The sequence below is a fragment of the Durio zibethinus genome, chromosome 1 (assembly GCF_047325235.1).
Source record: "Durio zibethinus cultivar Kanyao isolate XHJ-2024 chromosome 1, ASM4732523v1, whole genome shotgun sequence".
Classification (NCBI taxonomy): Eukaryota; Viridiplantae; Streptophyta; class Magnoliopsida; order Malvales; family Malvaceae; genus Durio; species Durio zibethinus.
The window spans coordinates 36,131,430-36,156,104 of NC_143162.1; the positions used below are offsets into that span (position 1 = coordinate 36,131,430).

At 34.7% G+C, this 24,675-nt stretch overlaps 3 protein-coding genes across 7 annotated transcripts; 2 read left to right on the plus strand and 1 right to left on the minus strand.

The window, feature by feature from the left end:
* Positions 1 to 5,427: 5,427 nt before the first annotated feature.
* Positions 5,428 to 9,608, plus strand: LOC111311372 (uncharacterized). 5 transcript variants are annotated; one of them, XM_089767687.1, is made up of 12 exons: positions 5,428 to 5,612; positions 6,028 to 6,111; positions 6,490 to 6,591; positions 6,690 to 6,806; positions 7,011 to 7,260; positions 7,376 to 7,533; positions 7,615 to 7,976; positions 8,081 to 8,180; positions 8,441 to 8,500; positions 8,695 to 8,778; positions 8,876 to 8,992; positions 9,291 to 9,608. In XM_089767687.1, exons 2-12 carry the CDS (start codon positions 6,052 to 6,054, stop codon positions 9,588 to 9,590), a joined length of 1,710 nt encoding a protein of 569 aa, XP_089623813.1. In that variant the 5' UTR covers positions 5,428 to 5,612; positions 6,028 to 6,051; the 3' UTR covers positions 9,591 to 9,608. The 5 variants fall into 5 exon arrangements, with proteins under 5 accessions (XP_089623813.1, XP_089623832.1, XP_022766482.2 ...); XM_089767706.1 differs by having other exon boundaries at positions 5,433 to 5,612; positions 6,028 to 6,389; XM_022910747.2 differs by having other exon boundaries at positions 5,552 to 5,915.
* Positions 9,609 to 13,509: 3,901 nt separating this feature from the next.
* On the plus strand, positions 13,510 to 15,074 carry AR781 (DUF1645-domain containing protein). The gene has a single exon (XM_022913087.2). It carries the CDS (start codon positions 13,765 to 13,767, stop codon positions 14,908 to 14,910), a length of 1,146 nt encoding a protein of 381 aa, XP_022768822.1. The 5' UTR covers positions 13,510 to 13,764; the 3' UTR covers positions 14,911 to 15,074.
* A 1,189-nt stretch (positions 15,075 to 16,263) lies between these two features.
* Positions 16,264 to 21,649, minus strand: LOC111312640 (peptidase uncH-like). Its single transcript, XM_089767681.1, has 18 exons — positions 21,312 to 21,649; positions 20,981 to 21,168; positions 20,790 to 20,894; positions 20,627 to 20,698; positions 20,273 to 20,420; positions 20,027 to 20,109; positions 19,577 to 19,632; positions 19,037 to 19,173; positions 18,832 to 18,922; positions 18,654 to 18,719; positions 18,343 to 18,565; positions 18,073 to 18,174; positions 17,846 to 17,931; positions 17,628 to 17,750; positions 17,287 to 17,356; positions 17,112 to 17,203; positions 16,677 to 16,781; positions 16,264 to 16,602 (listed from the first exon to the last, which is right to left on the minus strand). Exons 1-18 carry the CDS (start codon positions 21,632 to 21,634, stop codon positions 16,483 to 16,485), a joined length of 2,190 nt encoding a protein of 729 aa, XP_089623807.1. The 5' UTR covers positions 21,635 to 21,649; the 3' UTR covers positions 16,264 to 16,482.
* Positions 21,650 to 24,675: the final 3,026 nt, after the last annotated feature.

Below are 24,675 nucleotides of genomic sequence, written 5' to 3' on the forward strand. Positions count from 1 at the left end.
TGAATCAGAAAGAGTATGTGATATTTTATGATAGTCAGAGTGCTTTAGATTTGAGTAAGAATACCATGTACCATGCTAGAACAAAGCACATTGATGTTAGATATCATTGGTTACGTTCAGTGATTGAAGAACAGCAGATGCTATTGAAAAAAGTCCATACTGATAAAAATGTGGTAGATATGTTGACTAAAATACTTCCCAGGAAAAAACTTGAGCTTTGTAATAACTTAGCCGGAATGAGTTCTCTGGCCAAGGTAAGTTCCAAATGAAACTGCTATGGTGATGAATCTCCTCCTAATAGGGCTGGAGGAGGAGATTGTTAGGAAAATGGGGTCTAGTCCCATGTCAGTGATTTTGGACCAAGTAAAGGCCATGGGCGTTGATCTTTTATTTTACATAGAGCCCTAGCTACTTAATAAAAAAGAGGTGGGATTGTTTTATGTGTGTGTCGAAAACCAAGCAGAGAAATAAGAAAAACCAGGAAAAGCAGGGAGAGAAAAAAGAGAAGGGAGAGTTGGTTAAACGGAAGTCAATTCGTGGTCCGATTAAGTTGAAACCTTGTCAGGAGGTTTATGATTCAGAGTTCTACATTCTGAAAAAAGAAGATCGGGTTTGAAGCTCTCTAGGAATAAATTCAGGGTGTATTTGTTGAATCACTTATTTGGTGAGATTTCTCCAATTATTTCTATAGTTGTTGATTAGCTCTAGTTTTAGCTAGAAGAAGAACTTTGTATAACTATTATTTGATAGTGAAGATTTTTCTGGTGGCCCGTGATTTTTTCCCTCTACACTGGAGGGTTTTTCACGTAAATCTTGGTGTGCTTTATTTTTCCTGCGCATTTGATTATTGATTGTTGTCTATTACTTCTGTATTGTTATGATTATTGCTTCAGGCGCAACATCCTTGTCGTGTGTCATGTGATTAGTACAACCACTATTTATAAGCCAACTCTCACTTGATTCAATACCGAAAAAATATGTAGCTACGAACAGGTGATCCTCCTCATCTTGATCAGTAATCTTTACATCTTCACTATGTTACAAATTTTTATTTTTGCAGATAACAGCTTCATGCCCCATCTGATTACATTTAGTGCATTTAGCATCAAGTCTTTTCCAGCATCTAAATGGAGGATGACCCTTCTTTCCATAATGTTGACAAAGTGAATAGAATTTCTTTTTATTTTTATTCTTTCCTTTTGCTTTGGCTGATGTAGTACTTGCCCCATTTTTTTCAAAATCCTTTTTCTTTTTTCTTTTGCTTTTGGCCATATTTTGTTGCTTGACTGCCAAAGCTCATTCAATTGTTGTATCTTCCCTCATCAGTCTTCTTTGTTCTTGTGCTTGCAAAGCATTAAGCAATTCTGTTAAGAAAATTTTTGACAGATCCTTTGTGTTCTCCAAGGCAATGATGGTTGCTTTATATTTTTCAGGTACTGTAAAAAGAATTTTTTCTATAATTCTTGAGTCAGTAAATTCAGATCCAAGAAGCCTTACTTTGTTTGTGATACTCAGAAGCCTATTGGAGTAATCTTTAATCATCTCGGAGTCTTTCATTCTTTGAAGTTCAAATTCTCTAATCAAGTTAAGGACTTGCATCCCTTTAATTCTTTCATCTCCTTCATATTCATTTTTGAGATAATCACATATCTCTTTTGCTAACTTTAAAGACATGATACGAGTGAAGATGATGGATGAGACTACAGCAAACAAGCAGGCCTTTGCCTTTGATTTCTTTGTCTTCTTTTCTTTCTGTGCTTTAATATGTGCCATGGTGGGATTGTTTGAAAGTGCAAGAATTTTATAGTCTTCTTCCACTGCTTCCCAAAGATCTAAAGCTTCCAAGTATGTCTCCATATGTATTGCCCAAATCTAGTAGTTGTCTCCGTCGAACACCGCCGGAGCAATTACAGAGAAACTGACTTCAGCTTCCATGACGCGTCAATTTCACACACAGATCCCTTAAGAAAATAGCTCTGATACCAAATGTTGTTATTTTTGAAGCAAAGAAAACTTTACTCACTGTTACATTTCTTAACATCAGAAACATTACAATTTAAAGCCTAATTAATAACTACCCACTAAAATCATAGTCCTAAGATTAAGCCATGACTACCAGCATGAATAACAAAAAAAAATAATCAACACCAAAAAAATAGGAACAACATGAAACATTCAATTAAGCAACATTCATGAATCCACATTAGCAATCCTAAACACATCTTCTAACAATAACCCAATTCCTCCAATGACTCATTTATGGAGGAAACGAAAAATATGAATATAGAAACGAGATGCTGGTACTTTGGTAGGTCCTAATGTGTTTGTTTTATAATGAAAAAAGTAGGGTTTGGTTTCAGATTCATCCAAAGATGTTGAAGAAAGAACCTATTTCAAGTTTCCACCATGGGCCATTATGAGATGGAAAATCGTCTCCCAATCACTCTCGTACCCATCACGAGCGGCGTTCACCGTTCACCTGCAGTGCAAAAGCTGTCAGCATTTGCTTCTGAATGAATTGCTTACACCTGTTTTCCCTTACAGCTTTCATGTTGCTAAGTCTACAGAAATTAACAATGTCTTTTTGTTTTTCTTCCTGCAGTTTGATTTGTGACAGATGGTTCAGATTCAGAGCTTGTTGAAAGACACGCTCTACATTTCAACAATTTCAAGTCAAAGAACTAGGATTTTCCTATTTTCCTTGTTGAATACATCAATCTTGACATCAAATTTTTTTTTTAAGAAAGATATGGAGTAAATAGATTATTCAGTAGGATAAGATTATCATAATTGACAGTTTAAGATAAGTGATTATAAGTTGTACATTCGAAATAATCTCAACAAATAATTATCAATAAAGCTCAGAACTCAAAACTTCTTTATAAAAAAAAAATTAATTTAACCAATTGATCTAACAATTTGTCGATAATCTTGACATCGATATTCTCTTTACAGTCAATAGATTTTGCATTTGATTATTCTATAATGATTTGGAGACTGAATTAGAGAAGAAATCTATATGTTTAACATCTACACTTTTATTGCCTTAATGAAATGGAAAAGAAACTGTGATTATATATTAATAATTGTGATTAATAGAAAATACACTATTATACATTAATAATTGTGATTTATTAGTAAAATAATTAGTCTTGTTTTTGTTGCATTATGAAGATTGTGATGTAACCCCCCAGTTCAATCAAACATTAAACTGATTTGCATAATCAATAATGCTATATCAGAATTTTCAATTTTATTAGCTTTCTTGAGATTGACATCTCATCATCCAGGGAGAATGGTCAGCCTAGCTGTTCCAGTGGCCCTTACTGATAACTACAAGCAACTTTGTTCCAATGTCTCTGGTGATTCCAACAATTTATTTTTCTTCCCATTTTGGAATTACTCCTAGTCAAACCATGCTCATTATATTAAGATTCTTGTTCTAGATCCACAAATAAAGAGGGAGACAGGGTCTTAGATCTATAAACGAATGTTCAAATTTTTTATATGGTATTCCATGAAACAACTCAGTTACTAAAATTATTTGTTTATGGGTTATGTTTTCAAAAAAAAAAAATTATTTTATTTTTAAATAAAGATGAAGTTTAGGCAGATTGTGGATGAGAAATTGTAAGCATTTAAAATGGAATTTCAATTCTGTAAAATTTTATTTCAAAAAAATTTATTAAATCACTTGAATTAAGCTTTAATTTCATCATTCAACCATTTTAACTAAGCATTTTAAAACAATGTTAAATGTTTGACAACTCATTAAGCATGTTAATTCAATATGAATTGCAACCTCCACCCACCTTCACCCCAATCTCCTCTTCAAAAGAAAAAGAAAAGACAAAGAAAAAAACCTTTAATTCTATCTAAAAATGGAATGTAACAGTGATATGTAATCATTATATGATTTGGTTCATAATTGTAAAGCTTACCAACAAAAAGCTAAGGTCGCTACCAAACTAGAATTTAGTTTTCGATACATCAGCATCCACAAGATACAATATATTCTTTAACCAAATGAATTATATGGTTAGTACCATTATTTTATTAGACATTACCATGCATGGGGATAATACAAAATAACAATAATAGTTGTTTTAACTAATCAAGTGATTAGTCATTGTCATAATCTACCAGTCAATTTTCTTGTCATTTAGTACTCCAATCCAAGCCCAATTGGCTTCTTCATAGTTGGAAATCATGATTTGGTTGGACAACATCTGGTCAAGTAACAACGATAAAACCCTTGTGAATGCATATCATTAAAACTGTCAAAAAAAAAAGGCTGAATTCTCTACAGCTAATTCTGATTTGAACATCAGACCTAAACATTTATTATTTTTTTTTACTAAACTATAGTTAAGTATGTTCAATCAAATATGCTTGAAATTCACAATTAATAATTGAATTATAGACATGGTGATGCCAAATATATAGAAAAAAAATGTTGATGAAAAAAAGGTATAATGAATGAGATGAAGAGTCCAACCAACTTGCAAATTGATTTAGATTTGCAAATGAGAAAGGGAAAGAGTAATGTAACATATTAAATAAAAGCATATATTAATACTACCAGCAAGTCTTCCACAAAACCAAAATATGTGTAGTTGGCATACATGTGATTTGTGCAGCTTTTGCCTACAAAAATCACCCATTGCATCTAAATATATCTATTCAAGTGTCCGGTTATTCGTTTAATTTAATAATAGGGTTAGAGTGAATTTTGAAAAAAAGATTAGAAATTTCGTCTATTTAATTTTTATTCAAATTATTAAGGAAAAACAACAATAAAACATTTACTTATCTTCAAAACTTCTCAAACTCCATTTTCACCCAATAATTTCCCTAATATTAAACCCTTTTTTTTGCCAAAAAAAAATTTAAGGAAAAGAAAGGAAAAAATTTTGGTTTGAAAAATGTTTTTTTTTAATTTTTTAAAAAAATTTTATCTTTTATTTGTTGTTTTTAAAAGAATAAATTTGGTAAATAAAAATGAAGTTGTTTTTTAAAAATGTAAAACAAAGAAATAAATAAAATATTGATAATATTGTTATTAATGACGTTTAATTATAAATATAATATATATTAATTGATGATGTTAAAAAGTGTTTAGATATGATAATTTACAAAATATAAAAAAAAAAAATACATCCCTTATTTCATAATTAAAAATATTTTTTCTGCTTTTATATTTTAATTCAATTTTATTTTTTAAAAAATTATTTTTATTTTTTATTTTTTATTTTTTTTTTAAAATAAAGATAAAAAATAACTTTGCTCTCTTAAACCAAACGTTACCTTATTTTCTTTTAGAATGGAAAGTAAGAGAAATCCATACAGTCAACGGCAATACGGCAGTAACCCATCATCATATCATTACCATTTTTTTATAATAACCAACACTACCTCTCTTTTAGCAAACTGAAAGAAGAAATCATTCAGATATCCGGAATCTTGAAAAGAAAAAAAGAAACTATGGGTAAAAAAGGGAAATTGGAATGTATTACTAGAATTTAATAGTAGTTATAGTGAAGTGGAAAAAGGGAAGACGCACGTTGATTCATGATGTCACAGAGAAGTGTTTGTTTCTTCGTGGAGTTTATGTACGGCTCTATCTTGTTTCCAAGATGCGCAGTTTTTGCCTTTTGCAAACCACCATCTTGTTCCACTTACTCTCATTCTTTGCTTTAAGTATACAGTAATAATCTTCCGAACGAGACACTGCTACAAACCTAGTAAACCTATTTCCTTGTTCTTGCTAGAATTGGTTTTGGTGTGTTTGCTTCTTCCAATGATGTTAAAATGTGAAAGCTTTGTCATTTAGTTTTTACTTGCTTGGAGGGAGGCATTGAATTGAAGTTTGTCGGCTTTGTAATGGAAAGTCTAGCTTTTTTCTGTTAAAAATGGTCTGAATCTGATCACTGCTCTATTTTTCTTGGTGGAGTTGTGAATTTGCTTACCTATTGCTTTTGTTGTTTATGTGATTTTTGTTGAAGTTTTTGAATTGGGTTTTTGCAGATTTGGCAGTGGGGTGTTAAAAAGATGAATACCAGAGTCAGGGCGTCTCTGCAGTCCAGGAAAGTTTCAGGGAAGCATGAAAAAGTAATCACTAATCACAGTTATCAAAGATTTTAATCAATGGCTGAACTGGGGTCCCTGGATTATCGGTTATTGTTTTAATACTTTGTTGTTTCGAAAAACGGCAATTTCTGTAGATGGGAATGTGATTATTCCATAATTATCCTCAATTTCTATAAGACGCTCTGGAAAGTTTTGAATCAATTTAAATGTTAAATGAAAGAAAGCTTCTATGCTTTTCCCTGGGATTGTGAAATTCCCTTCTTTCCAGGCAATTCTGAGTTGGCTTCATTCATCTGCAGGCAATGATGCTGTTATATTTTATCAGTACTTTTGTCCTTCCATGTTCATTTTTTTGTACGCCTAATAAAGCTGAATGTTTGTAACTATTTCTCTTTGAAGGAGAAGGCAGAAATGCTGGGGACCAAGCCAACAATTACCGCAAAGGCAATGGAAAATCTACGAGCCTCAAGCAAAGAAAGAAAAATGGCCCTACAACAAGATGTATATACTTCTTTTCTCAAACAGAGTAACAAGTTTCTGGATTTCTTTTAACAATTTACTGTATCTATTGATTGTATTGAAACTCCAATATTTGTCAGGTTGATAAACTGAAGAAGAAGCTTAGACAGGAAGAAAATATTCACAAAGCTCTGGAGAGAGCTTTTAACAGACCTTTGGGAGCTCTACCTCGTCTTCCTCCGTATCTCCCTCCTTCTGTTAGTAATTCATCATCTCATTGACTCTTTGGATTCTTTTTTTTTCAAAAATTTAAAGAAATAATCAATTAGTTTGAAGGATCCCATATTGGTAATGCCAATGGCAGTTAAAGAAATTTGAAGGGAGAGGCAGAGGAAGTGATTGAATTGCATATTTTGACATTTTCCAAACAGGAATTCTGATGTTGGATTCTGATTTTGTAGACATTGGAGCTTTTAGCAGAAGTGGCAGTACTGGAAGAGGAGATCGTCCGGCTCGAAGAACAGGTGGTGCACTTTAGACAGGACTTGTATCAAGAAGCTGTCTATATATCATCGTCAAAAAGGAACATAGAGAATTCAGTTAATTCAGCTGATTTGACTGAGCCTTGCCTGAATAATAGTTCTAAACCTCAGCAACCTAAAAGTTTAATTCGATGTACATCCATGGCTAGGCATTTGCGATCCTTTTCAGGTAAGATTTTTGGCTTTTGAAATCCTCTTCCGATGCCATTAACATTTGATACATACACCTATTGAATTGGTATTGAATGAAACTAGGCCCTAAAACTTTACTCATGTTCTTTCAGATGATGCGAAGGGAAAAGAGAATCAGTCTTGTACGAATTCCACGAAGAGAAAAAAGGGATCCTTGGTCCATAAAAGCCAATCAGTAAGGACTCCTGTGAAGAGACCTCTGATTGATTCAAAGCCAGCAGAGAAACGTTTAGATCCTCAAAAATTGCAGGCATGAACCAGTTTCATTTCCTTTAAGTTATAGTAGGACTTGTTTGTAGTTTAATGAGGATGACTTGTTTTACATGTTCAGCTAGAATGCAGAGTGAGTGAACAAGATAATGCTGAAGCAAGAAATATTAGCACTCCAGATGAGAGACCATTGGGAGACGATGGCCCAAATAAAGTTTCTGAGGAACTTGTAAAATGCTTGTCCAGCATTTTCTTAAGAATGAGTTCAACAAAGAGAAAGTCTACTGCAGAAAGTTTTCCTTCCTTATCAATGTTAGGGTTCCAAGAAACCAGTGAAGAGACAAAATTTGGGAATCCTTATGGTATTTCTTCAAATTTTGGAAGGAGAGATGTCGGCCCATATAAACATTTACTTTCAATTGATGCTGGCTCAATTAATCTAAACCGAACATCAAATTCTTTATTTCTGCTGTTCAGGTTGAAGTAAGTAATCTGTTATTAGATTGGTTTTCTGTGTTTGTTTAATGTATTCTAATGGCTTTAAAAATTCTAAAGAATTGTGATCGATTTATATGTTGAATTCTCAGACTCCTCCTAGCAAGACTGGCCTCCTCCAACTTGCAAAACCTCAGCCATCAAGAGAAGCTTGCATTCTGGATAAATATCTACAATTCCTGCATGATGAATGTATGTGAAGGATTCTGCGAATTTAAACTGACAAGACTTAGGCTTGTACTACTTATTAACTGTCGGCTTAATATGTATCAAAATCCAAACAAGTTAATTCATACTAGTTTCCTTCACATTAATTTCTGATTGTCTCATACTAGTTTCATGTACTACATTCTCTTATGGTGGTACTCTATCTTTTAATACATTCAGTTTCTCTTTACCATACCTGGTTTACTCTAGTAGATGGGATCATTTATTACATGATGTTGATTCAGGCATTCTTAGAACATGGAGTACCAGAGAGTCCAGAGATGGTTGTGGAATTGATGAGAAAGGTATGGATGCCCCAGAATATATGGTTTTGTTAGAATATATTGTTGCATTTCTGTCATTCTTAGGATAGTGACCTGTTTCATATTCAACCACGTTGACCTAGCTGCATTTCTATCAGATGAATAAAGTCGCCCAGAAGTCAGTTTGCCTGCACATCAACTTATTATAATTTTATATAAAATCTTTTATGAAACAGGCAACCATAAATGTTGGGGGACGCTTGCTAAATGCAATAGCTATTGAACATTTCATTCTCAGATTGCCTTACCACTCAAAATTTGTAAGTGATACCTCATTTCAATTTTTTGCAAACATCTCTCAGCTTGATAATCGAGTCTTCCTTGTCATATATCTTCTTATACTTGAATTATTGTCAGACCTTTTCAAAAGGTGCCAAGAATGATGAAATGACTGCCAGGAGTGTATTTGGATTGGAATTATCTGAACCATTGGTAACATTTGCCCTCTCATGTGGAAGCTGGTCCTCTCCCGCTGTAAGTTTGTAACTTTGTATGAAACAGAAGCAAGGTTTAATTTACTTCTCTACCTCAGCATCTACTTTTGTGATAATTGCAAGTCTTTCAGTGGTCCTGAGTTGAATGCCACTTTATAATTGGCTGTTTGCATCACCCAGTTTCATGCCATGTACTTGGTAAAATAATGAAATCATTATTCCCGGGCACTGGATGTTGTTTTATTTAAAAATGATCACCAAATGGTTTTGGCTAATTTATATAGCCTTGCACTTACAGACATCACATAATACTGATTTATCAATTCTGTCAAATGAAGGTGCGAGTATATACTGCTTCTCAAGTTGAGAACGAATTGGAAGTGGCAAAGAAAGAGTACTTACAGGCTGCAGTTGGAATTTCATCAACCAAGTTTGCCATCCCCAAGCTGTTGGACTGGTACTTGCTTGACTTTGCTAAGGACTTGGATTCATTGCTCTATTGGATTTGCCTTCAATTACCTAGTGAACTAGGAAAAGAAGCAATTAATTATCTTGAAAGTGCTGAAAGTGAGTCTCTTTTACAGTTTGTTCAAATTATACCATATGAGTTCAGCTTTAGGTACCTTTTATGCACATAATAAATTATTTTAGCTTCATTTAAAATTTTGCTTTCATATTTCTGAGGGTGTTGGAGAATTGCTTTTATACACAATCTTAGATTAGAAACTACATAACTAAGTTGTAATCTAGTCTCCTATTTTTAATTGTAAGTAGTTGTGAGAGGAATGTTCATCAGGGATTTCTGCATGTAATTAATAATTACCTTTTGGGAAGAACTACACAGAAAAGTGATTCTTTTTTCCAATTTGTGCCTACTGTATCTATATTTTTGATGTCTCAAACTATATACAGGATGATCTAAATTTCTCAATTGAATAATTAACATGGATAGCGTATCCAGGTTTTCAGTTATCTTCATTGAAAAGAGAGGAACCAAGAAATGAACTACTTGGGGATGACGCCCTTAATGTTCTTGATGGGATTGCCAACTATTTTACAATGATAATTTAATTAGAATCTGAATTGTCATTCCCGAAAATTAGATGTAAGCATTTACAGCCCGATATTCTGTCTGGCATGTTAATAGGTAAGTGTGCATTAATGCCTCTTTAAAGGAGAAACAGAACTGGAATTCCATTTAACATTATGAAGCCCTGCATTCATGGAAAGCTACTGATATCTGATGCAGGTAAAACCTGCTAATACCAAACACTATCTCGTGGTCCACAGGAAGCAGGTTAGATTTTTCCCAATACCCCTAGTTATTTAATCAATGCGGGGCATATAACGAGCCATTTTCATGACCTGTTTGGCAACTATTAAAGAGCAATACCAATCGAAGTTTTAATTCTAGCAGTCTAATACGATTGCTTGACTACTTGTCCACCAAACCTTGATAATACGTCAGCACTTACGTTCAAACCAAACTATTCTGATTCTTCATTTTCTTGATATATCAATGTCGAATTCACATTACACACATCAAAGTGGATGTGAATGATAGGGTTTTACTACTCAAACTGTTTTAGATTCCATGTTTGTTACATTCATATTGTTGCTTACACCCGAGTTAAACAGATTTTTTTTAGTACGAACACAGTAGACGACCACCCACAAAATAAGCTGAGGGATTCTATTATCATGTTTCAATAAACCAGTGCTGTCCAACTGTTGTGACACCATGGAAAGAAGGGTCGTGATCAAAAGTTTGTCTTGGGCTCAAGAAAATTAATGCCAAAGAGGGGTGGTCCTGACTTTTTGTGTCTGATACGACCATGTGGACTATATGCATCAGCTATATAGGAGAAAAGAACATTCGAGCTTTTACAAAGTGATTGTCACACCTTACCAAAGTTAAAGTGGCAAAGTCTTCAGTTTTCTCGGTAGTTGTAGTGAATTTAACCATGTAACATCTGCTGTGATAAGAAAGAAAACGAACTGACTTAAATCCATTGCCATTCTCGCCAGGGCAGTGACCCTAAATTGTAAGGTCCTTTTGGAAACGTACAGATATGAAACACTCGGATCTTTTTCTTTTGGTGCTGAACCACATATAAAGGCTAGATGATGAACTGGAAAAGTTCTTATTGGAGTTCGTGAGTATTGGATGGAAAGCGGACAGCCTGTCACCTGCGAACTGTGGGTAAGAGGCTCACCTATGGCCAACCTGGCCGGGTGACCTAACTGGTCCTGGTCCTGGCCCTGCTGTGGAAGAGCTGTGGTTTGCAGGTTCCATTTCATTGCAGCAAATTTTTAGGGGACAGGAACTTGTCAACTTTATCTTCGAGGGAAATACCATGAAAGTTGAACTTCCTCAGAAATGTCAATAAAATAGTTTCAGAATTTATTAATTGTGAAAAGAATGTTCATTTGGTATCTTCTATTCCTTGCCGTTTCCGTTTTCCCTTCTTTAATTCTTTTTAACAAATCCAACAGCACCCAGAGTTTTCTGTAGAGTGGCCCAAATGGATTCGGGGCTATTCTCCAAGCTTCAAATGGGCTCAAATCTACCCGTACGTCCCCCTAATTGACCCTGGTTGGCTTCAGTCTTTACCTGAATTCGTGTTAACTGGTCCAACAAAGCAAACGCTGGAGCTTACCAAACAGTCCCTGACCCACTCCAATCCCCAGATGGGCTTAAATTCATCCAAAAGTCCACCTAATGATCCAGCAGGTTTGTCCAATCTTTACCTGAATTTGAGTTGGCTGGGCCCAAGACAAAGCCCGCAATGTGGCCACATCTATCACTGCACATTATTCTCTTTATTCTTGCTTGCGCTATTTTTCTCTTTCACATCAAACTAGATTTTGTTCTTTAATTTCTAACCCAAATCACTATCCATTACGTATCCGCTTGAGGGAAACATGAATGGAAAAGGTGTCACTATTTCATGAAGGAAAAAAAAAAAGGGAAGAATGTAACTTTTCTAATGAAATCAAACGAAATAATGCAAGTTGTATTTACAAGTTGACATTTGTTGGGCTCCGAAGAGTTTTCAAAATGGGCGATAAGGCCTGAAAAAGCTGCTCCATACCAAACACAGCCTATCCCTAAGTCATATATAGAATTGAAGTTTTCTACCCCCCAAAGTCTAACCATCCAGAACTTATGAATCAGTCATAGTAATTTATTAGCACATGTTTGTTGTTACTTACCTCTTTTTTATATAATAAACCAGAAAATAATTTACTAATCCAATGTCAAGAACCTGAACAATTTAGCAGTCATCACATCTTTTGGTTATAGCACAAATTTGTTCACACTTTGTTAAAACAATATAATAAAAGATTAAGCTCCATAAAACGAAATTAACTAATTAACTTTTCGTATTAACCTTTTTTAAAAAAAAAAAGTCATAGACTAAAGATCGAGAAGAAATTATTGATATTAAAATTTAAATTTAAAATTTAAAAATAATTATATAAATTAATTAAATTAAATTTTAATTTCAACTAATATGTTTCTTAATTTTAAGGTTAACACGATCGTCAATACGTTGGCATTTCACGAAAACTATAGCCAAGAATCTTCAACATTTCAAATTAGAATTTTTTACTTTGATGGAAGTCATGTGCAAACTATGAACAAATGAGCTTGTAATAAATTTTTTGTTATCATTTTTAAATATATATATTTATTTTTTATTTTTTATTTTTTTGTATCTTCGGAAGGTCTGTTGCATTGCTTTCTTTCTATTATGTAATGGTAACAGGTAACCTATTAGAAAACTGCAGATCACTTAAACTGCAGCTTTCATTTCATTTATCATGGAATTTTTAATTTGGGATCTGTCAAAATTTTCAGGTTAAAATAATAAAAAAGTCTTGAATTTTATAATTTTATTTAGATAAATTTTTATATTTTTATTATATTTAAATAAATTTTTAATTTTTAATTTATATTTCTAGAAAATTTTTATCTTTTAATTTGTATGTAAATAAGTCGTTAAAATTTTAATTTGCATCTAATAAACTCTTAATATAAATTATTTTTTATTTAAAATAAAGATTTATTAAAATATAAATTAAAATATAAAAATAAAAAAAATTATTTAAAAAAAATAATTCGAAGACTTTTTAAATATTTTAACCAATCTTTCAAGAATGATAAACTTCAATAAGTTCCCAAAAGAAGTTTGCATATGTTTTTTCAAGGTTTCTTCCCAGTTTGTTTGGATTTGGGCAAAGCAACATTGGTAATGGGCAAAGCAACATTGGTAATCTATGACGCCAACTCCAGCTGAAGTTTGGGACTCCATTGACCCAAAGCTGCTGTTAAAATCATACCAAACTTGGACGTAAAGCCACAAATGATGGCATTCATGATGTAAAAAAAAAGGAGAATCTCATCTGCTTATGTGTTTGTTTGACATACAAAAACACGTCCATGTCTACTTCTGCTTCATGGAAAATTCAAACAGGTGGGTCACCATAACACTCTTATATATCGAACCATACCCAAGAAACAAAAATACAAATAAACTTTCCCATGTGATTGAAGAATCAAAGAGACAACGCCAGCCATATTCCGTGACTGAGTATAGAAAATCAGACATGAAATTCATTGGTATTAAAAGGCGGCTAGTTGGTCAAAAATCTCTACCTTCTATTACCCCAGCTGTCTCTCTCTCTCTGGTATTCCCCTTCTCTGCTTATATATCTAAGCCCTGACCAAACTTTTGGCTTGTCACTCTGCTACATAGCCAATTTGAGCTATCAATCGCAGAGGAGGCTGAGAATTTACAAGAAAAAATGGAAGTGGTGATACCAACTTCGCCAATTATGGATTTTGATTTCAACAGTGCTAGATCATCTCCTCGTTCAAGTGCTCCTTCTACGCCTAGACGGTTTGGTGAATGTTTCTTTAGTGCACCGACAAGTCCTACACGTATGTCTGAGTTTTATCGTGAATTTGATGGATTCTCGATGATGAATGATAGGCAAAGCAGCATAAGAAGCAGTTCTTTGGCGATTCCTTTTGATTGGGAAGAGAAGCCTGGTACACCAAAGTCACCAAGAGCAACAAGAATTGGTGATGGGAAAGGAGATGATTTCGCTTTTGATTTTAGTGAGGCCTTGGAGAAAACTTCTCTGTCAGCTGAAGAACTCTTTGATGGGGGGAAAATCAAGCCCTTGAAACCTCCACCTCGATTGCAGTTTGATGAGTATAATCAGAAAAGCCCACTTTTATCATCACCAAGGTCGCCAAGATCACCATTATCCCAAGGTAAAAAGATCATCCGTGAAGCTTTTTCACCAAGAAAGAAAAAAGACCGAGACCCTTTTGCGACTGCTATTGAAAGTAGTCGAAATAATACAGAACATGGAAGAGGAAGAGAAAGAGTTCAAGATTTCCCATCAAAGAATTCGAACCGTAGAGCAGCAAGATCACTTTCTCCTTACAGAGTCTCAGAGTATCCTTGGGAAGAAGAAGAAGAAGAAGAAGAAAAAGAAGAGAAACAACATCAAAATGATCAAGCCACCAGCACCAAGCAATCATCTTTGAATTCAAAGCCTTCGTTTTCTTCAACTTCTTCAAAGGGTTCTTCCAGAAAATGGAGATTAAGAGATTTCCTGTTGTTTAGAAGTGCATCCGAGGGACGTGCAACAGATAAAGATCCATTCAGGAAGTACTCGTCAGGTTTTTTCAGGAAACCTGAAGATAAGAAGACTTCAAGTTTCCGATCCACTGACAGCTCTGGTTCAGCTGGATCCAGAAGAAAAGTATCGGCTCACGAGCTACATTACACAACGAATAAAGCAGTATCTGACAACATGAAGAAGAAAACTTTCTTGCCATACAAACAAGGTATTTTGGGTAGACTAGCTTTCAATCCTGCTGTCCATGCTCTTTCCAATGGATTCGGAACATTTACACGATCACATAATACTAAGTGATTTCATCATCTCCATTAGTTTATTCTAAGTGATTTCATTTGTTTGTTGTCAAGATTAATCATCCATTTGATTATTGCTCCTATAAAGTGTAAAATTCATACGAGGAACCATAATCATGAGTTGTCTGAATTCTGAAATCAATAGAACTTTGTGTTGAATGCTAATCATAGCCTTTCTCGAAATTTTCAAGAGCTTTAAAATTATTCCATTTTTATTTGGAGATGTGTAACAATGATATTCTGAAAAAAAGAAAAAAAGAAAAAGGAATTTAGATGCTACCAAAGGCATGTGGTACCGTCTTCATTAAAGCCCATAAATGATGGATAAAAAAAAAAACAATAAAAATGGTAATGAGACGCTTAACCGAGCATGATTAGTCCCAACATCCAAGAAAGTATTATCATATCAAATTGCTAATAAATAACAATTTTAAAGAAAATAAAAGATAGGTTAAAATGAGAAATCGTGACCTCTTCTAGTCCATGATGTATATTTAGCTAGAAATTAAAAGAGTGATTCCAGAACACAATTTAAATTGAAAGTTTCCCTGGCTCGTTCACTTCAAATCCATTTTGTAGTTTAATTTATATACCAATAAAACAACCGTAAACCTCATACGCTGACGATTGCCAATGGTTTCTTTGCTCTATATGGATTTATTGACCGATTACTAATACAATTGAGGCCTACAAATTAAATAAATCGAGATACCATTAGATTGAGATCATTGTTGAAATTGTCAACTTCTAGAAGTGGATAGGCATCATCTAACCAATGTTAGTTGACTTAATGGCAGGCAACTAATCCTGATATGAGAAAAACCCAGTCTTTCAACACATACCTAAGCCTTATTGGCCTGCCTGAAATAAAAGACAGCTGGCATGGGGCCACGAAATTAGATTTGAGGACAAAAACAAAACAGCCAACATAATATATGGGGAAATTTGGCCATTCGTTTCTGGACTGATAAAAGATGGTGGCAAGGTACTACAATCGATGTGTTGCCTGATAAAACATGGTGGACAGTGCGTGATCTATTTGTAGAGATAACCGAGAAGTGGGCCCTAAAGACGACGCTTACAATATTAAAGCATTAGGCAACGCGAATTAATTGTCGGTCGACTCGTGGGACAGCTGAGTTCGGATGCAGTGGCAGGAGCAAGCACAGTTCATTTAAGATTGTAAAAAAATAGGACCAGCATCTATTTCTTAGAGTTTGACTTGAGAGGGGCAGCCGCATCTGTTAAAGGACAGGTGTGAGCCTAAAAGCCTCGAATCTTTGGGGTGATGGTGAGCCTGATGTAGAATAGATCAACTGTCATCCGGTTACATAACACCCAATATAAATATATCTGACCGAATGCCTAAATATCATCTTATTAGCAAATAACAATGCATAGGGACGGTGATGATTAGCAAGTAGCTTTTCAGGTTTACAGGGATAAAAGGTTTTTATGTTCCAAGTGAGGGCTCCGGTAATCACTACTAAGCGCAGATCTCAAGCTTTCTGAAAACTAAAAAAGTGACTGTTTCCAATAATTCATGAAATCATTGAGCCAAAGGCTTCTCCTCTTAGTGCTCATTAAAGTTGTCTATTTTGATTGGTGTAATCTGATCTGCAACATTGAAGCGCCCAACCAACCGTGCAAAGAACACCATTTGTTGTTCTAGAGTAAATTTAATGTTCTCAGCCTGTTCAAGTACATTATTAAGGGATTATATTTCATTCAGACAATTTTTAAATAAGAACGCAGGGTAGTATATACCTTGCGGAAACCATGCTGCTCTCCCTCGTACTCCACAAGAACAACAGGCAAACCCTTTTCCTTTAATGCCTGGTAGATTTTACGAGCTTGGTCAGGGGGTACAACCTGTGACATGTAAGATTATTCAAACTTTAACCTAGGGGAAATCAGAACAAATTGCACAAACTAAGCATCCGGAAGCATGCTTGAATTGCATAACAATTGTTGTAGACATAAATTTTCAAGTAATGAATCCAAATATTACAAGCAACTGATCTCAGCTATTGCTTGATAGTACCACTTAACTTCAAACTCAAATTCTTCTGTTTTACCAAAGACACAAATAATACCCTAAGATGCGGTCATATGGCACAATCTGTAAGCAATACCACTTAACCAATAAACCCCTGATCATCATTGTCGACCAAAAAAGTTTTGAAGAAGAAAATTTTGTACCTTATCTTCCAGTCCCTGAAAGAGAATGATTGGGCAAGAAAATTTATCAACAAAATTGATAGGTGATCTCTCGAAGTAATCCTTCTCACTTCCTGCAATTAGTCAGGGATAAGCTAACCACTAAATGGATAAAGTTTAAAAACAAACTAGGCATTGAATTTTCTTTTCTAATTACCAACAAGGTTATCAAGATAATGTGATTCAAATTTGTGCGTCTCTGCCCTCAACAAGCTTAAATCAGCCACCTGTTCACAGAGAATCACACCATATAATAAATGTCAGTTTTCTACTTCACATTCTTAGGATTTAAAGAAACATATACACATACAGCATCAATAAACAAAGGATAAGCAAAACACAAGGATAATTCACTAGACTCTTAATTATTTGCAGGGTCATCAGACTCAAGATTACCTCTTTTAGTGATAATGACAATCTAAAATATCAAATGTTTCATACAACACCATTGCCTATGCCAAAGTTAAACTGAAAATAATTATGAAATCAATTACTCACCCCATAGAGGGAAGCTCCAGCCTTGAACATATCTTTAAAAGCAAGAGCTGCTAAGGTTGTGTACCCACCAGCAGAACCTCCTGTTATACAGAGTCGTTCTGCATCTGCCTTCCCGTTCTCCACCTAGAGAAAAGAAACATGCATTATCATGACAGGAAAGTGTCATATCTCCATCCATCACAAATTTGGAAACAATTGAAAATAAGACAACAAATTACCAAAAATCTAGCACAGCTGCAACAGTCATCAACATCAACAATTCCCCAGCACCCCAAAAGTCGCTCACGAAATTCTCTTCCATAACCTACAAAATCATGCCATGTAATTCAATCTATGCATCACATCAAATCAAATATAGACAGAAATGAATTTGTTCAAGATGTTAAAATAGTTCACTGAAGGTCATGTGTGTCTGCATGTTTTGCTAAAGGCAAGGAGAACAAACCAGTACTTCCACCATAATTAACATCCACAAACGCCCAACCTCGACTAGTCCAGTACTGGATGCTGAGATTCAAAAATCCACGAGTTTCACTCGTAGGCCCTCCTGCCATATCTCACATAAGATATGCATCATAAAGCATTCAAATACAGAGATTTTGCTAATGCAACGGAGACAAGACACATCAAGGGAAGGGCCCTATATAGGCAAGTTTTTCAAAAAAGCTGGACAATCAATCAAGGCACTAACTTTCAAGAAAAGCAAATATCATACCATGACTTTTCAACAACAACGGTGGCTTTTCTTCCTGGCTAGCTTGGTAGAGAGGATTAGATGGTGGATAGTAGTATGCATAGGCATTTTGGCCAGGAACCTCTGTTGGAAACTCAATTAACTCTGGCAGACTGACGTATGACTCAAAATTTAAACTATCTGGTGAAGACGACCAAACAATCTTGAAATCAACTACATTTACTTTATGGCCATCTAGAGTCACCTTCAAAGACGATGAAAGACAGTATTTATGATTGTCATCAAAGGCTCTCACAAAATTATTAAAATGTAAGAAAAGAGGACAGCCTTACTTTAGCCAATGATGAAGGATGAACAGCAGAGGCTCCCTCAACAAACAGATAATTATTCCATGAAGTCTGCAAAAGAAGTAACATACATATTAAAAAACCATCATTCTTCACTTATGATTTCATATGCAAGAATGATTTTAAAGGTAATATTAGGAAATGACTAGGATTTTGAAAGTACAATATTGTCTATATCTGTGAAAGGAATATCAAGCAGAGAAACTGAACCCTGAACGTCATCCAGAATTCCAAGATATGACCTCCCATTCTGCCTGCATTCAGACATCCAGAGTATCGATTAACAATAAACCAGATAACATTGTTTTTCAAAGACAAAACTGATCCATCTATTGAAGTATGTTGGCCAGTAATTTTCTCAGAATTACCTATAGCTGCAAGCAATTACGGTTTTTTCTACCTCGCTCTTGATGAACTCATAAGAATTCATTCCAAAAACCCATAATGGTCTTGCAAACTCAGCATTCAAGGAACAAAGTGGAAGCACCTCATTCTTAGATTCAACCTGTTTCCAGAGATAATAAGAGGAGATGAGTTCTGTTGGATACTTAAGACTAGAGAAGTGCACAGCCAAGTAATATAATGCAGAAAATCACTGACACACCACCTTGGAGGAGGAAAAAGAGAGAGCAAAAAAAGAATTGTAAAGTATAAAGTAATTCATAGAATGAGACTGATGTCTATAATACTAGTTAGAACTATTAAAAACCAACAAAAAATTTGTGATGTTATTTTCTAGAAAACAATTGGCTATGTAAGGACTAATAAGCAATTATTATCTTGTATTATTGATCTTTAAATGAAGATGTATCATGTAAAATGAGTAACAAAATTGTTGGAAACCATAAATATTGGCAGATACTGCTGGCAATAAAATGCAGTTTCAAAATTGTCAAAAGGAAACTTACCCATTTATGGAGATTCCAAAATCCATTTTTTCTATCAGTAATGAAAAAAAGTTCTCCTGCACAAATTCAAAAATATTTCAATATTTCAATGATCAACTTGTTAACCAATAGATAAATGGATCATCAGTTCCCATAAGATTAGAAAATATCAAAAGGAAGAGAAAAAAATCAAATTCATTGGCCGAAATCAGGCACAAAAGTTGTCCCAAAGTCAGCATTTGGACGTTACTATTGCAAGATTAATGTCAAATTTCAGGATTTCATTGCTCTCATTAAGGAAGAAAAGAATGGAAAGAAAGACATACCCTGATAATACAGATGTAAATAACACACTATTTTATTCATGCAACTTTAAAATTTAAGTGTTTATTTTACCATAGGATGATATCAGGAAAGCCTATATTTCATATTTAAGATTGTTCACAACTTTAAGTAAATCACTATGAATACCTGTAGGGGACCACTTCGGTTCAGTAGGAGACTCCACAATTTTAGGATCGCAACCAGCTACACAAACACGTTTGTACACATCCCTGCATGACAAACCAATCGATAGATATCAAAATTGTTACAGTACCAAATAGCATCAACAATCCAGAACAAGTCAGCTTTCAATTTGAAGAAGAAACTAAAAAAATGATAGCTGAAAAGAATACAGAAGAAGAGCTATGTGACCACTGAAATAATTCAGCTTACCCATTCTCAGAAATATAGCCAACCCAGAGCTCAGCTTTATCCCACGGCATGTTAGGGTGGCTCCACTCAATCCATGCCATCCTTTCACCTTTGGGGTCCAAACGTGGGAAAGCATAGAAATCATTGCCACTCACTAATACTTTTGGCTCTGAATGTTGACAATAGGTAACAAAAACCATTCCTCATAAAAATGTGAAACAACAAACAATAACTGACAACATTAAAATATAAAAACAATAATCCAACCCCAGAAAAACCATATCATAATCATAATACAGAATAATTCACAATCAAGATCAAGGTTTTTTTTGGCCAGTCAATCAAGATCAAGTTTAGTTCCAGAGAAATTTATACCTTGGATATTCCCACCATCAAGTGGTACTGCTGCGATCATTGTGGTTGCATTTATACTACTTTCACGGCGATCTATCAAGGTGATAACATTGAATCAATATAAAAGGACAATTTGAAAACCGCATTAACAGTAGAGATAAGCAACATATCAAAAAGGTCTAACCTTCCATTACAGTGATATAACGATCAAACCTTGAATCAAAAACTCCATCAGCATAAGTAACAACCGGTCCTCCATGATCTGGAGTAATTGGAGTAGGACAAGGATCTGCTTTGCCACTCATTATAATCAGCTAACAAATTCCAATCAAAACCTTAACTTAAGAGTAAAACAGATATAGTGGCAATTCGAACCTTTGGAACTGATTGGTTGCTTGTACAGTCTCTGATCTTTATAATTGGAGAAAATAACATTATCTCCAAAAATCCTAAACGCTCCTCCTCCATACTCTTGAGCCACCGTCCTTACAGCAAATTCCTTTGGCGTAATATCAATGGGTTCCTCTCCAGGCTTCTCCGCTTCTTTCACAAGAACTGCCCGTCTATAAACAAAAAAAAAAAAAAATGAATATGTAGTCTTGAATATACAAATAACATCAAATGGGTATTGACAGATAGTGGTCAACCCATTGGATTAAGCCATCCGAGATAATCAGGGTTGTTAGTGTTTAAGAGTTTAAGTTACCCTGATTCAGAAGGGCGTGACTCGAGCCAAAAGAGATGTCCTTGGGAGTCAACAGCGGTGCCTCCAAGCCGTTTGGAGGAGCCTGAAACAATATCGGCGGTGATGGGGGATTTCCAGGAACCGTATGGAGCTGTTATTTTTTTGTCTTGTGATAAGGGTACATGAGCCTGTGAAGAAGCCATTATTTTGTAACTGTGGGACTGACTCTTCTTCTTAGTAGCGATAGTTAAGATGATACTTTTACTGAAATGGTTGAAAATTAGAGCGGGAGAGAATGGTGAAGAAGTAGTAGTAGAGAAGCGAGTGAGGGTTGAAAGAGCCATTTGAATGAATCACATGTAAGCAGGTGTATTTAGTTGGATAGAGTTTGAGTCATCCGGAAATCATCGTAACCGTTCGAATTTTGGAATCCATTGTATGATCGATGATGATTAGGACTTTCAATGTGGGACCACAATTCCAGATTTTATGGGTCATAGTCGTACATAATCTGGTATAGATCGGACAACCCGAGGTTTCCCTGCCTTTTATTCTTCTAAGACATTATCCTGTCAGATCAAACACTTTTGTTTTGTGCACTGCCGTTGAAGTGAAACAATTGACTTTGTTTGCATCATTGACTAGGCTTTGATTGCCTTACAAATGATCAAAACATAAACATGGGCCTTATAAGTTCACTAGAGTTGCAACACAAAAATGGTCGTTCTTCCATATGCCTGTCCTTGGGAATTTGGATGTAATCCAAGAAATTATGAAGTCAATAAGGAAAGAAGCAAGCCCGTAATTATTTACGTGTGGAATTCCTGAGATTCGAAACTGGTTCTACTACTCTTCTAGCCAATGCCCCCCGGTGCATCAACAGCGTAGGAGATTGATTTCATCTTTTTACCATTTTTGCAATTCAAAATCCATCCTTGCCACTAGGAAGCTATTGGAATTGTTCATCTTTTGTATGTATGACCTGCAAAATAATGATAATATAGCTTTAAGTTTTTCTTGTCCTCTTGTATCCAATCCAGTTTGACTTTGATATTGCTTTCTTGCCAAGACCATTCTTTATAAATCGATTTTTATGCAAATAAATATATGCTTGCTAGATCTTTTCAAATCAAAGATATGTTACTACTATATGTTTGTGAATTAAAGAAAAGAAAGAGTATTCACATAAAAGGGAATTGGAATAGCCAATTGCATGCAATAGAGCCAAACCCCAGATTTCAGACAATTGAATTTATCCAACTCTTGGCTTTATAACTTGAAAGATAGTAAATAGTTGTTGCTTCTTGAAATCAGGATCAGATACTAGTCAAGTGAACTTACCATAGCCATTTACCTCTTGCTGTCTGTCTGCCCGTCCCTTGCAATTCTACATGCTGACGTTTCTATAAGGGAAGTAAACGTAAAAAATGTGGCTTTGGTCCATTACCTGACACCAGATCACGTTTGAGGCCCCTAAACAGCCTAATTAACTTGGGCCCAATGTTTTCCCCTAGATCCAGCCTTAATTCTTTTTCCCAAGCTACCAGATGGGTACTGGAAATATGGACCTTTTTTTTTTTACTTCAAAAGAAAATTCAAAGCTTGCTAGAAAATGTATTCAAGAAAAAGAAAAAATAAACAACTAACTCCCCGCTCTCGCCGTGTAATTCAATAATGCTAATGGCAAGCAATGCATAAGGGTCATGGTATTGCTTTTATGGATAATTTCTAAACAAGAAAGCTTCTGAGATACAACTAGGGCTCGATCTGCGTACCGGTGTCTTTAAGACTATATCTTAAAGCAGTAATTGCACATTCAAATCCTGTTATAGTCTTTTTACATAAAAAACGAAAAGGACATTTCTTGTATTGATGAAGATGGTTGTGCTACTTCCTAGCGATGCATAGTGAATTAACTAGTTTGGCTGAGGTTCTTTAGATATAATTCCAGAGCTGGGAACCATGTCATGCTCTTTTACTTTTTGCAAATTGTATGATATAAAATATTCCAATCAAATGCTCAACAAAAAAAGGGTTGGGAAAAAAGAGCACCTGATTCGGGTTATCGGGTTCTGAAATAGTAGGCTGATTGCACAAGCATTTTCATGGAATATAGAATTGTTTGCGAAATATACTTCCCTTTTGGTCTCTAAAAGGTAAAAGCTCTCATTGTGATTTGCCCATGCTGGTTTCAACAATCAAAACTTGTATCAAAGGACACTATTCAGGTGCCCATTTCTCATTGTTAAAAATTCTGTCCGTTGCCAACTCTTTTGGTTGGATGGCTACATGATAATTAGGCCTTCCGAAACTTGAACTTAAACATTATTAAGCAATCATCAAGAACATGAAGCCATTAGAAAATTACAAAGTTGTAGTACTTTAAATCGAAACTTTTTAACATAAATTTAGATTTTATTTAGATAAAAGATAAAATTAATTATGATATCGATCGATGGTGAGATTAAACCCAGAATTATTCAAAGATTTTGAGGAGATGAATTAGAAATCCTCCTCTTGTAGTGTCTGAATGTGTTCGATCATGGACTAGCAATCACCACAGTGGCAGAGTTCATTTCTTAACAAGAAAGTAATTTGCAAATAAAGGAAGACCAGACCAGCCACAAAGTCACGTAGAACTTCAAGCAAAGTTGACATGGACTGGGAAGCCCCATCATAGGCACAATAATTGGAAGGCAGGGACAAAGGGTTTAGATGGTAGAATCATTTTATGTTCGATTACTTTATGAATCCCTTTTGAAACTCCCTGATTTGGATATAATAAAAGTCCATCGACTCAATAAAAAAAGCAGGTAGAAAATTTGAATGACATTTATGAACTTCGGAAAAGTAACTAGTAGTAATATTCATCAAGATTTTGCAAGCCAAAAACATCATATCTATCATTTCAGCTTAGCTTTATTGATTGGGTGATTTCATGCCTAAAGACTTTTGTTAGTGTAGTAAGTCATTGAACCAAGTCTGATTCTTAGCTTGCATATTTGTTTGTAGTCCAAATTCAACAAATTCCATTTGCAAACTCTAATATGGAGCCCAGGCTAGCTGTTAGTAATGTAACCCTTTGTCCAATGACTCTGGGGGGCCAGTAACCAAAAGCAGATTTAAAACATATATCAATCTCTAAATCTTTTGAAAATTTCTTGAACTGTTATTATCAAGTTAAGATGGGGCAATTTATTTCAGGGGTCCATGATTAGCTATCACACAATTATTGAGAAAAATGTACATAATTCTTATTCTGTATTTTGAAAAAAAAACAGATGGCTTTGACAAGATGATTAATCAGTTTTTTTTTTTTTTTTTTGAGATTTCATGGTATTGTGACGATACCGACGGTGCTTTTTTTTTTTTTCTTTTCAATTAG